This window comes from Leuciscus leuciscus (assembly GCF_965113295.1).
Source record: "Leuciscus leuciscus genome assembly, chromosome: 7".
NCBI lineage: Eukaryota > Metazoa > Chordata > Actinopteri > Cypriniformes > Leuciscidae > Leuciscus > Leuciscus leuciscus.
The window spans coordinates 45,605,084-45,618,842 of NC_138731.1; the positions used below are offsets into that span (position 1 = coordinate 45,605,084).

The window sequence follows — 13,759 nt, forward strand, 5'->3', positions numbered from 1 at the left end:
TGTAGTGTAGTGTGCAGTGTGTAGAGTGCAGTGTGTAGTGTGTAGTGTGCAGTGTAGTGTGTAGTGTGCAGTGTAGTGTGCAGTGTAGTGTGTAGTGTGCAGTGTAGTGTGTAGAGTAGTGTGCAGTGTGTAGAGTGCAGTGTGTAGTGTGCAGTGCAGTGTGTAGTGTGCAGTGTAGTGTGTAGTGTGCAGTGTGTAGTGTGCAGAGTGTAGTGTGCAGTGTGTAGTGTAGTGTGCAGTGTGTAGAGTGCAGTGTGTAGTGTGCAGTGTGTAGTGTAGTGTGCAGTGCAGTGTGCAGTGTGTAGAGTGCAGTGTGTAGTGTGCAGTGTGTAGTGTGCAGTGTGTAGTGTGCAGAGTGTAGTGTAGTGTGCAGTGTGTAGAGTGTAGTGTGCAGTGTAGTGTGTAGTGTGCAGTGTGTAGTGTGCAGAGTGTAGTGTGTAGTGTGCAGTGTGTAGTGTGCAGAGTGTAGTGTAGTGTGCAGTGTGTAGAGTGCAGTGTGTAGTGTGCAGTGTAGTGTGTAGTGTGCAGTGTAGTGTGTAGTGTGCAGTGTGTAGAGTGCAGTGTGTAGTGTGCAGTGCAGTGTGTAGTGTGCAGTGTGTAGTGTAGTGTGCAGTGTGTAGTGTGCAGTGTAGTGTGCAGTGTGTAGTGTGTAGAGTGCAGTGTAGTGTGTAGTGTAGTGTGCAGTGTGCAGTGTGTAGAGTGCAGTGTGCAGTGTGTAGTGTAGTGTGCAGTGTGTAGTGTGCAGTGTGTAGTGTGTAGTGTGCAGAGTGTAGTGTGTAGTGTGCAGTGTGTAGTGTGCAGTGTGTAGTGTGCAGTGTGTAGTGTGCAGAGTGTAGTGTGCAGTGTGTAGTGTGTAGTGTGCCGTGTGTAGTGTGCAGTGTGCAGTGTGTAGTGTGTAGAGTGTAGTGTGCAGTGTGTAGTGTGTAGTGTGCAGTGTGTAGTGTGCAGAGTGTAGTGTGCAGTGTGTAGTGTGTAGTGTGCCGTGTGTAGTGTGCAGTGTGCAGTGTGTAGTGTGCAGAGTGTAGTGTGTAGTGTGCAGTGTGTAGTGTGCAGTGTGCAGTGTGTAGTGTGCAGAGTGTAGTGTGCAGTGTGTAGTGTGTAGTGTGCCGTGTGTAGTGTGCAGTGTGCAGTGTGTAGTGTGCAGAGTGTAGTGTGTAGTGTGCAGTGTGTAGTGTGCAGAGTGTAGTGTGCAGTGTGTAGTGTGTAGTGTGCCGTGTGTAGTGTGCAGTGTGTACCTGATGTGAAGTAATGTGCCCTTGAAAGTGGTTGTGGGTTTTCTCGCCCCTCTCAGTCGTCCAGGTTCTCCTCGGTCGAGATCATCTGACCTTTGACCGTCTTCAATGAAATTCACCTGCGAAACACACAGAACATGATGACATTTTGTATTTTCAGAATGTGATGATACTGGAAATGCATCATCAGGTCAGAGGTTCGGCACATGAATGTGTTCAAATGTGCAAACAATCAACAAACTGATGAACTTTTTAAACATTTTACAAACAAGAAATGATACAAAAGGAAGACATTGAAAGAGAGGCTTACAATACAGATAACTATATATATTTTGAATAGATAAATAAATACGCTTTTCATTTTTAATTAAAGTTATGGCAACAAAGATGCAACAAAGTTGAGCATGTCACAACTTTATACAAATTAACAATTAAGCAACAAGTAAATACCAATGAGATCAATGATCAATGCATCACTAAAGTCAAACATTATGCTAATTTCAACGGTTTTATGATTTTATATTATGGTATGCATTATTTATTTTATCTGGAAATTAATGTTTTGTACATTAAACAGTGCAAACCATTCGTCAAACATATTGTTGATCTTAAATATATAATTTGAGTGGCAACATTTATGCAATTACTGACGTCCGTCTTCACCCTTCAATCAAATATCATTATAGATCTTGTAGTCATATTGCGTAGTTGTGTTTGGAGGCGATTGTTTTATTAGTGATAACGCAATGAAAAATTACACATTTTTGTCACATGCAAAAATAAGAGAAAACCAACCAAATATTAATAACTGATTATGTAATAGTAAAAGTTTATTTTTTTATTTTTTTATATAAAGCAAAATGTTTCATTCGAGTTATGGCGAGTAAATGAAGTGCAACAGAGTTAAACAGGCCACAACTTTACACACATTAGCAGCAACACAACATGATTCCCAGTGTCATCAACAACACAAAGCTGAAATCAGAACAAAGGGCCAATGGGAACACGGGCCCAAGTCATGTGACTTCACACACACACACCAATTAACCCTTGCAGGAACACAAGCCCTCATGTCATGTGACTTCACACACACACCACTTAACCCTTGTAGGAACTTTTCTCCACTTCAGTCTCGAGCCGAACACACACACACACACATATGTGGGAGAAGCGCAACTGCTGAACACACACACACACACACACACACACACACACACACACACACACGTACGTGGGAGAAGCGAAACTGCTGAACACACACTTTCTTTGTGCTCGTGCTGCAGAAGTGTATGAAACAAAGTTGAATCAAAACTTGGCGTGACCGAACCACAGATGCAGTGTGTCGGGGGTTAAAGGGTCAAAGGTCACAGTGATTAAACAGGCAGGTTTGATTTGAAATGTTCAGGACTTTATTCAGTGTTTGATTGAAAATGTAAAAAATTAAACAGCTGAACGAGATTACATGAAGGGTTTTTCACACAAGATTACATCTTACAGTACGTCAGTCAATCAACCAATCATCAGTTCATTGGTAACTCTTTTACAATTAGCTCTCATTAGTTATTGGTTACAGCTGATCATAGTTAGTTCATGTCAGGTCGGGTCCATTAAACAATATTAACAGACACAACTTTTGATTTTAATAAAATATTCATAAATTTTGGAATTAACATTTAGAATTGCAGAAAAGTACTAGTTCATGTTAACTAATGTGAACCTAAAGTGTTACCAGTTAATTGATCATTAGTGATGAAATGATTATATTATATTATATATATCCATCTTTGGCAAACACTCAGTAATGAATCACAGTATCGATCAGAGAAATCACTCATAATAAGAACAAACATTTTCTAAATAAAAACAGACTTGTTAAATACCGGAGATCTAATAGGCTATATGAAATGTGTAAAAGTCACATTCAGCTTCATGTTGACGGAGTGTTAGTGCACAACTGAACCGATTAGTGGGTGTATAATAACAGTGATGCTTGAGTGTTAGAAATGGTTAATTATCATAACGATACAGTAATGAAGAAGGCAGTCACATGACAGTGGTTGTGTGCGCTCTCAGGGCTCCGACACACTCGTCTCGTGCGGCCAATCGAGTCGCGTCAGCTGGGTTTCTGAAAGCACTGAATATGTCCACAAAACCCAGTGTTTTTCCCTTTACAGCCCTGGAATCGACTGATTCTCTGTGTTTCTGACAGTCAGACTCAGGAAATGGAACCATAATTGTGTTTGAGGAACCAGAATTATGCTTTTAGAATATTTGTTTAACAAGCATTAATTGGTTTTTACTGTTTTCTATTTTTTAAGCATTATTTATTAAAACAAATCTTTGCTCTGAGTATCTTTAACTACATGAGTTCATATGAAGAATCAGTAACTACACTGATTTAAGTCTTTCGAGTCTTAAAGCGATCGTTTTAAATAAAAATACAGATATTTTTAAGGAATTTGAGGTCCAAACAACACCTCAGTTACTTTCATTATCTGGACGAAAAACGTCAAGATGTTTTTAAAATATCATATTTTGTGTTCCACAGATGAAAGAAAAGTAGTAGTTAATCGAATCATTCATTCAAGAGATTCGTTCAAAAACGCTGATTCATCCAGTAATGAAACAAGAATGAGTGAGTCATTGAATCATTCATTCAAGAGATTCGTTCAAAAACGCTGATTCATCCAGTAATAAAAAAAGTATTTGAGTGAGTCATTGAATCATTCATTCAAATTAATTAAACATTTTCAAAATGACTAGCAATTAACATTTTGTCAGAACCTCTAGTAAATTACATGTTATTTAGTTTAGTTGTAGGATTGTGTGGAATCTCTTTTTACACATTTGATTCAGACTCGCATCTCAGATAAAACATTTTCATTTTCTGTGACGTTGCAGATTGAAATTAATCTAAATGGTTTCATAATTGACTAATTTTGCAAGATATTTTCGCTGTAGAAATAAAGCTGACTTGATTTGTAGATTCAGAAACGCAGATGTTCAAGAACCGGTTCTCGATCTCCGACAACAGCAAACTTTAGTGTGTTTGAGCCCTTAAGAGTTTAACATCAGAACACAAAAATAACAATGTAAAACTGCAACAAAAAAACCTTAATTTAGCTTTAGACTGATCAAACTGAACAAACCCCGTAACCAGACGGTAGGTTGTTAAAGAGAAATCAATGGAAGTGATTAAAATCATGTGCAATGCCTCTGAAATGCTTTAAAACATCTGAAACGGGAGCGTTGAACAAACACGAGTGTCTTGAATGGAGTTGAAATGGGATGGACGGATGAATCTGGTTTCGCTCTGGAAACTTCAGGCACTTGAGGGTGTAGAAACATCTACAATGTCTTACCAGTCCTTGTTTTAGACACACAGACAGAGAGGGACATCAGAAAAACATGCTCGAGGATAACGCAGCGCATTGAGGAATACTCCAAATTCTTATGGCAAAAAAAATAGTTAAAAGCCGGGAATCAAATCAAACATGAACCTTTGATTCGAAGCAAAATATACTGTTAGGAAACTTGCAGTCGAGAATAAGTTGCTCTGTGGAGAATGACAGGGATTTTACATCGGAGTCGATTAGAGCTGCACAATACTGGGAAAAACTGACTTTGCAATGTTTTGCTTTTCTGCGATTATATATTGCGAAATGAATATACAGTTGAATATACTTTACAACACGCAATTGCGACTATCACGCAATTCTGACTTTATAACACGCAATAGCGAATTTTTATCACGCAATTCTGACTTTATAACACGCAATTGCGACTTTATATCACACTATTCTGACTTTACAATACGCAATTGCGACTATCACGCAATTCTGACTTTAACGCGCAATTCTGACTATATATCACGCAATTCTGACTTTATAACACGCAATAGTGAATTTATATCACGCAATTCTGACTTTATAACACGCAATAGTGAATTTATATCACGCAATTCTGACTTTATAACACGCAATAGTGAATTTATATCACGCAATTCTGACTTTATAACACGCAATAGTGAATTTATATCACGCAATTGTGACTTTATAACACGCAATTGTGACTTTATATCACGCAATTCTGACTTTATAACACGCAATTGCGACTATCTCACAGTTCTGACTTTATAACACGCAATTGTGACTTTATATCACGCTATTCTGACTTTACAATACGCAATTGCGACTATCACGCAGTTCTGACTTTAACGCGCAATTCTGACTATATATCACGCAATTCTGACTTTATAACACGCAATTGCGACTATCACGGAACTCTGACTTTTATAACTCGCAATTGCAACTATCACACAAATTGCGACTATCACACAATTCTGACTTTATAATACGCAATTGCAACTATCACACAAATTGCGACTATCACACAATTCTGACTTTATAACATACAATTCTGACTTTATAACTCGCAATTGCGACTATTTCACGCAATTCTGACTATTACACGCAATTGCGACTTTATATCAGGCAATTCTGACTTTATCACGCAATTCTGACTATTACACGCAATTGCGACTTTATATCACGCAATTCTGACTTTATATCACGCAATTCTGACTTTATCACGCAAATCTGACTTTATAACTTGCAATTGCGACTTTATATCAGGCAATTCTGACTTTATATCACGCAATTCTGACTTTATATCACGCAATTCTGACTTTATAACACACAATTGCGACTTTATATCAGGCAATTCTGACTTTATATCACACAATTGCGACTTTATATCAGGCAATTCTGACTATTACACGCAATTGCGACTTTATATCACGCAATTCTGACTTTATATCACACAATTCTGACTTTATAACACACAATTGCGACTTTATATCAGGCAATTCTGACTTTATATCACACAATTGCGACTTTATATCAGGCAATTCTGACTTTATAACACACAATTGCGACTTTATATCAGGCAATTCTGACTTTATAACACGCAATTCTGACTTTATCACGCAATTCTGACTTCATCACGCAATTCTGACTATTACACGCAATTGCGACTTTATATCACGCAATTCTGACTTTATATCACGCAATTCTGACTTTATATCACACAATTCTGACTTTATATCACGCAATTCTGACTTTATCACGCAATTCTGACTTACACGCAATTGCGACTTTATATCACGCAATTCTGACTTTATATCACGCAATTCTGACTTTATATCACACAATTCTGACTTTATATCACGCAATTCTGACTTTATAACACACAATTGCGACTTTATATCAGGCAATTCTGACTTTATAACACGCAATTCTGACTTTATAACTTGCAATTGCGACTTTATATCACGCAATTCTGACTTTATCACGCAATTCTGACTATTACACGCAATTGCGACTTTATATCACGCAATTCTGACTTTATCACGCAATTCTGACTATTACACGCAATTGCGACTTTATATCAGGCAATTCTGACTTTATATCACGCAATTCTGACTTTATAACACGCAATTGCGACTTTATCATGCAATTCTGACTTTGTAACTCGCAATTGCGACTTTATATCAGGCAATTCTGACTTTATCACGCAATTCTGACTATTACACGCAATTGCGACTTTATATCACGCAATTCTGACTTTATATCACACAATTCTGACTTTATAACACACAATTGCGACTTTATATCAGGCAATTCTGACTTTATAACACGCAATTCTGACTTTATCACGCAATTCTGACTATTACACGCAATTGCGACTTTATATCACGCAATTCTGACTTTATATCACACAATTCTGACTTTAAATCACGCAATTCTGACTTTATAACACACAATTGCGACTTTATATCAGGCAATTCTGACTTTATAACACGCAATTCTGACTTTATAACTCGCAATTGCGACTTTATATCACGCAATTCTGACTTTATCACGCAATTCTGACTATTACACGCAATTGCGACTTTATATCAGGCAATTCTGACTTTATATCACGCAATTCTGACTTTATAACTCGCAATTGCGACTTTATATCAGGCAATTCTGACTTTATCACGCAATTCTGACTATTACACGCAATTGCGACTTTATATCACGCAATTCTGACTTTATATCACGCAATTCTGACTTTATATCACACAATTCTGACTTTATAACACACAATTGCGACTTTATATCAGGCAATTCTGACTTTATAACACGCAATTCTGACTTTATCACGCAATTGCGACTTTATATGAGCCAAACCATTCTGAAACAATCTGAAACCGCTAACGCATATATTTACCTGGATTTGAGAATCGCACAAAGCCATATCGCAATATACATATTTTCCCGAATATATCGTGCAGCCTTATGGCCTGTTCACACCCAGGACGATAACTATAATGATAAAGATACAGTTCTAAAAAAAGATCATTCTAAATATGAAAAACCAGCAGAGTCCACAGTACAATAATAATGCTAACGGCACAGAGAAATGATATCGTTGGAATCAGTTTCAGAAAGATTTTTTCCAGCTAATGAACGATAAAAACATTTACAGCCAATCAGAATCCATCCTGCTTTAAAAAGCATGAGCATTTACAGAATAAACAGAACAATATCGTGATCTGTGAGCTGGTGTGGACGCTAATATAGTACTGTATCGTTCTTGGTGTAAACGGGCCTTTCCACTCGAAAATGAGTGAAGATCTCAATCACAAATCAATCATCTGAACCTGTGAGCTCATGCTGAGAGTTTGAGAGAGTCACATGATGAATCTGCAGTGATCAATGAGATGTGTGAGCACATTAGCCGTCGCTATCATAATTAGCATGTTCGCTCAATGTGACGTCAATCAACACGTCTGCTAACAGATGCACTATCAGCACAGAAGATTTGATCAGATCAGGGCTGAGTGATGATGACGGATAACAGCACAATGCATCGCTCTGAAACAGGGTTAGTATCGTAAACCTAAAGCTATTTAAAAAATGTGTTCATTTCCATAAAGCTGCAATAAAATGAAATAAAATATAAATAGTTGAAAAAAGTAAAAATAAAAATAAACTTTTTTTGCGAATAATCTTACATAAGTTTAAGTTGAAGTACTAAAATCATTAACTTGAAATAAATCAACTAATACTAAACTAAAACATAAAAATAAACAAAAGCATATAAAGAAATCACAAAAATTAACTCTTTCCACACAACCGTTTAAAAAATAAATAATTGCCAGCGTTTTTTTATCATTTTCTTTTGTTATATGAATATCTGAACATGCAATAAATCAAAACAAAGAACAAAAGCCTCTGCTTTTAGACAAAACAAATCAAAATGTTTTATTCAAGCTTTATGCATTCTTTATTTTATCAACACCTGAATGTGTGGATCAGCTGCATTATTGCTAAAGTTAAAAACAAAATGTTAAATGATTTGTTTGTTTCGTTACATTTTTTTATGTTTTAGTAAAATAAAAAAACACACATGGGTAAATACTGATATTTATCATTGAACATTTATTGAACATTGTCTAAATGCTGAAAAACATCACACATTTTATTATTATAATTTTTTTTATAAATATTGTCCAGCCCCAGTTAGGAGTCGATTAACCTGATCACACGTGATTATCATCTCACTGAGACAGCGAGAGATTAACAGGGTAAGTGGAGCTTCAGTACAAGGTCTCGCCGCGTTATTAAAGCTGCATGCTTTGAGTTGAACTCGCAGACGTTGTGATGAGTTTTGATTTAGAAGCAAATGCATGCGTTATTGCATGATTTAATCAAAAGTATGAGAAGAATGCACAGAAGTTCAAAAAGTAAGCAAATAATCACTGTTAGAAACAGCTGTAAATCAGGCATAGAGGGGTTAAATCAGGAGCATGTCTGGGCCACATTTCAAAATCAAAAGAAAATAAATCATATTTTGCATACATTTTTTTTTTTGAACATTAGTTAATATGGACTAACTATGAGCAATATAGTTTACAGCATTTATTACCTTTGTTAATGTAAGTTAATGCTTGTTGATGTTAGTTCACAGTGCATTAACTGTTAACAGATACAACTTTTGATTTTAATAATGTATTAGTAAATGTAGAACACAAACTAAGATTAATAAATGCTGTAGAAGTATTGTTTATCGTTAGTTCATGTAAACAAACCGCATTGTTAAGTTTCACCAGAAAATTGCTAATATTTTGTGCACAATTTTTTTTTTTTTTTTACCAAGATCTCAAAAATGTGCACATGCAAAAAAACGCAAAAAATAAATAAATAATAATAATAACCCCAATTTAAGGTTTTGCCAGAAATTAAGTCGATATTTTTTGCACTATTTTTGCCTAATTCAAAAGACGCAAAAACTTAAAATGCATTGCAAAATATCATTTCTTTGGATTTTTGGGGGGAAATGTGACCTAGACGTGAGGAAACGAGGTATACCTTCTTTGGTCTGATGGATTGCTCAGCATTGAAACTGGACTCGAGAGTTTCTTTGGAGTCGGACTCCAAATCCTTGATGTCACTCTCATCCTCGCTGACGATTGGACCGTTTTCACAGATTGGAGACTGGAAGTCGTCGTCCAGGAGAGGCGGATAACTGTACTTGAACTGATCCTATCAGATAAAACAAAAGAATATTACCACAAATCTTAAAGCCATATTTTAATTAAAGTCTCCCTAAATCCAGCTTTTAATGTTGTTTATGTGTCTATGTGGTGTTTTTAATATGCTTTAAGACAAAGCATGTGTAGATTCATAAGTCGACACCATTGCTGAGTATTTTCTCCTTAAAACTGCAGTGAACCAAAGACAGTCTCAAACACACGCTTTGAAATCGCTGGTGTTTCTGACGTCACAAACTACCTTGTAACCAATCAGATCAACGTGTGATCGTCAACCAGTGGATCTCTGAGCTGAGTGAGTGAGTGGAGGCGGGGCTCATTTGCATATTCATAGAACTGCGCATACTAAATGAGGCAAGGGTGTCGAGTTACATATAAGATATTTTAAGGCATGAAGACTTTTTTTTTCAAGGAAAAAACTTAAATATGTAATTTTGGGGATCAAAGATGAGTTTTAAGGGATAAAATGATCGACTACAGGGGGACTTTAACACTACGGCTGGGCTGAAAATATTGATTCTTCCCTAAACATGATTTGTAGCGCGCCTCCCCTCCAATAAATCGCGTTAGGCTTTGTTACTTTTGATATGAAGAAGTCTCAGCTTTCAAATACTTTCAATTTTATAACAAAATTCAAGCAATAAATGTGTGTTTGTGTCTCTTTAACGTGTGCTGACAGATCGCTGTAGAACCGATCATCTCTTCCTCTTCACTACTAGTTACAGCAGCAAATAGCTCTTGAAGCTCCGCCCCCTGTGCCGGGAGCAGCAGCTCATTTGCATTTAAAGGGACACACACAAAAACAGTGTATTTTTGCTCACCCTCGAAAAGTGTCAATTTTAACATGCTATAAAAATATCTGTGGGGTATTTTGAGCTAAAACTTCACACACACACTCTGGGGACATCAGAGACTTATTTTACATCTTGTAAAAAGGGATTTATAGGACCCCTTTAAAAAAACGATTCATCAAAGAATCCTTTTTTTTGCCCAGCCCTGATTGTTAGAATGCAAAGTCTTGTGAATTGAAATGGAGACGTGAAATTTGTGCCAAAGCCCAGTTCCAAAGTAATCCTCCTCTTATATTTACGTACCGTTCCTCCCATGTACGGTGGAAGGTGTTCGGGGCCAATGTACGTCTGGATGTCACTCTTGGTGACGAACTTGAGTTTACTGATGGCATCAGGGCCGAGCCACGTCTTCACGATCTTCCAGGCGGCTGCCACACACAAGACAAGTCCGTCAAGTCACGTCACATGTATTTATACAACACTTTCTACAGTACAGAGTGTCTGTGCAAAGCAGCTTTACAGAGATAACAAAGATACAGAGATAACTTTATTGCAAAATAATGCACAAAGTTTGTTTCTAGAAGAAAACAGTGTCACAGTCCAGCTTAAGCAAGTTCAGTGATGGTTTATAGTTAGGACAAATGAACATCATTACAAAGATCTGTCAGTTATCCACCAATCACAACTCACCATTCATGATCCAGGGCATCTCGTACATGATCATTTTGGCTGTGATTAAAACAGAAAATACATAAATGTTTAAACAAACCAAGTGACTGTGGAAAGTTATATGTAAAATGAGGACATTTTGGAAATCTCTTTCTATAAAACATTACAGATTCCCAAACTTATTTCTGTCAGCCAATCCCTTTGAGCTTTAAGTTGAGCTTAAAGTTTAAGTTAATATTTCAATAAGGTTCATTAGTCAGTTAACATGAACTAAGAATGAACAATACTTCTTCAGCCTTTATTAATCTTAGTTAATATTGATTTCAACATTTACTAATATTAAAATCAAAGGTTGTGTTGTTAACATTAGTTAATGCACTGTGAACTAACATGAACAAACAATGAACAGCTGGATTTTTATTAACTAACATTAACTAACAAAGATTAATAAATACTGTAACAAATGCATTGCTCATTGTTAGTTCATGTTAGTAAATACATTAATGCTAACTAATGAACCTTAAGTGTAAAGTGTTACCAAAATTTCAGTAATTTATCAGCACATTGGCATCTTTTTTAGTATGTTTTATTTTGATTTGTTAAAAGTATTTATTCCATTTGATTAAATTATTGGCTTTTCATCAAGTCTGCTATAACAGAAGGTTGAATAAACAGAATACACTCACAAAGAAACTTTGGATAGTACACTTTGAAGCAGTTAATGATGTATTTCACAAAGTCCATATCCTAGAAGAGAAGAACATGGGAAAGAACGTTAGACGCAGCAAGACACCGAGTCAAGAACAGCAGATTTGTGTTGCCAGGCAGAATTTGTCCAATTCTTTCTGGAGTCAGAATTTATCATCATAAAAAAAATATTTAAGTCATAATTTAAGCTGATGGTGGCGCTAGAGAGTTTTAAGCAGAGACCCTAAATGTGGTGTGAATAATGTTCAGATCCTTTGCAATAAATGTGCCAAATTTCGTGATGTTTCTCCAAACGCTTCTAGGAGTTATACATTTTTTCATTGATTTAATGTCAATAATTTATAGAGCTGGATGAAATGATGGTGAATACTGTAATTTTGCTATACCATTCATACCGCGGTAAATATATCGGCCTGTCTAGTAGTGAGCATAATATAAATATAATATAAAACATGGATTTTGGGGGAAGGTTTTAGATAAAAAAATAAAAAAAGTTTTCGTTTGTAAAGCATTTTATATATAAAAAAAAAGACAAATCCAAATTTACCACCAAATTAATTTAATATATCAAGCATTTCTCATTGAATTGTTGAATACTGGAATGCATTTCAGTGAGAGTGTTTGTTACTGACCCACTTCATAAAGACTAAACCGTTGCCTCATGTTAAACTATAAAGCTGCCATTAATCCATTAGTTAACTACCTGTTAAAGGTCACCATGGGGTCAAAGCTAACCGCTAACCACACACAGCTCAACCAGCACTGAATACACACACACTGATACAACACGATCACGATCAGTGTGTACAACCGGTTAGTCCTTCTGATCTGAAGAGATTGTGCAACCCTGGTGTTTACTGAGCGCTCGAGTAACCTTTAGCTCCGTTTGCTGTTGACGCTTACATTTGCTCTCCATACTCGTTCCTGGAAGCAACAACCTTTTGCATTACTGACTCTTCAATGAAGGTTTAGTACAAGAACACAACAGAATGGGTTTTATATGGAAGATTTATTTACTTGGCAAACAAACAACTTTTTTCATTTTTCGCCTTTGTTGACTTTGGCTTTTGGCTTGTTTAGTTGTGGACATTTAATTTAATATTCAGCAATATTATTGATCTCCTGCATTGACACCATTATATGAGAACTGAACTGAGCTGGACGAGGACATCACGGTTTTCTCCAGAGCGGCTATATATATATAAATTGAACTAAATTAATAATTTTTTACAACAAAAATGAAATATCACTGAACTTATTCACATTATCACAGTTTATTCGCTATAGTTTAGAAAATGGTAATAAAATATGAGCAGAACTCAGTTGATATTTGACTGGTTTTGGTTCCGAATAATTTCTGGTCCCACATGTTTATAAATGTCACTGGTAGTCCCTGTATGAAGAGCTTCTGGGTATAATATGTCACAGTTTACTTTATTTTGCTCTCCTCACTTACATAAATGAACTATAGTGTCCTGATCACACTAGTGAAACAATATCAAATATGATATCTAGTGTGACACATATTTATAACATCTAAAGTCGAAATTTTTAACAAGTCAATTATGAGATGAAAAATCGAAATTATGACATTCGAAGTCATATTTATAACATAGAAAGATGAAATTATGACATACTGAGTCAATTTTGAGAAGAAAAGTCGAAATTATGACATACTAAGTCATATTTATAACATCGAAAGTCGAAATTATGACATACTGAGTCAATTGTGAGAAGAAAAGTCGAAATTATGAGAT

General features: G+C 36.0%; 2 protein-coding genes and 1 long non-coding RNA gene across 3 annotated transcripts in view; 1 reads left to right on the plus strand and 2 right to left on the minus strand.

Annotated features, from left to right (window-relative positions):
• LOC309502390 (uncharacterized protein) overlaps positions 1 to 13,759 on the minus strand; it is an 83,184-nt gene that overhangs the window by 13,715 nt on the left and 55,710 nt on the right. The gene's annotated exons all lie outside the window — the stretch shown is intronic.
• Positions 1 to 13,759, minus strand: part of mospd2 (motile sperm domain containing 2) — a 31,291-nt gene that overhangs the window by 10,524 nt on the left and 7,008 nt on the right. Inside the window, exons 6-10 of the mRNA XM_082174754.1 lie at positions 11,981 to 12,041; positions 11,316 to 11,354; positions 10,929 to 11,053; positions 9,653 to 9,826; positions 1,236 to 1,351 (exon numbers count right to left, since the gene is read on the minus strand). Of these exons, the coding sequence (XP_082030880.1) occupies positions 1,236 to 1,351; positions 9,653 to 9,826; positions 10,929 to 11,053; positions 11,316 to 11,354; positions 11,981 to 12,041 (515 nt within the window). The remainder of the gene's footprint in view (positions 1 to 1,235; positions 1,352 to 9,652; positions 9,827 to 10,928; positions 11,054 to 11,315; positions 11,355 to 11,980; positions 12,042 to 13,759) is intronic.
• On the plus strand, positions 4,606 to 8,273 carry LOC309502420. The gene is made up of 2 exons (XR_014207259.1): positions 4,606 to 5,685; positions 5,726 to 8,273. It is a non-coding gene; the product is annotated as an uncharacterized lncRNA (long non-coding RNA).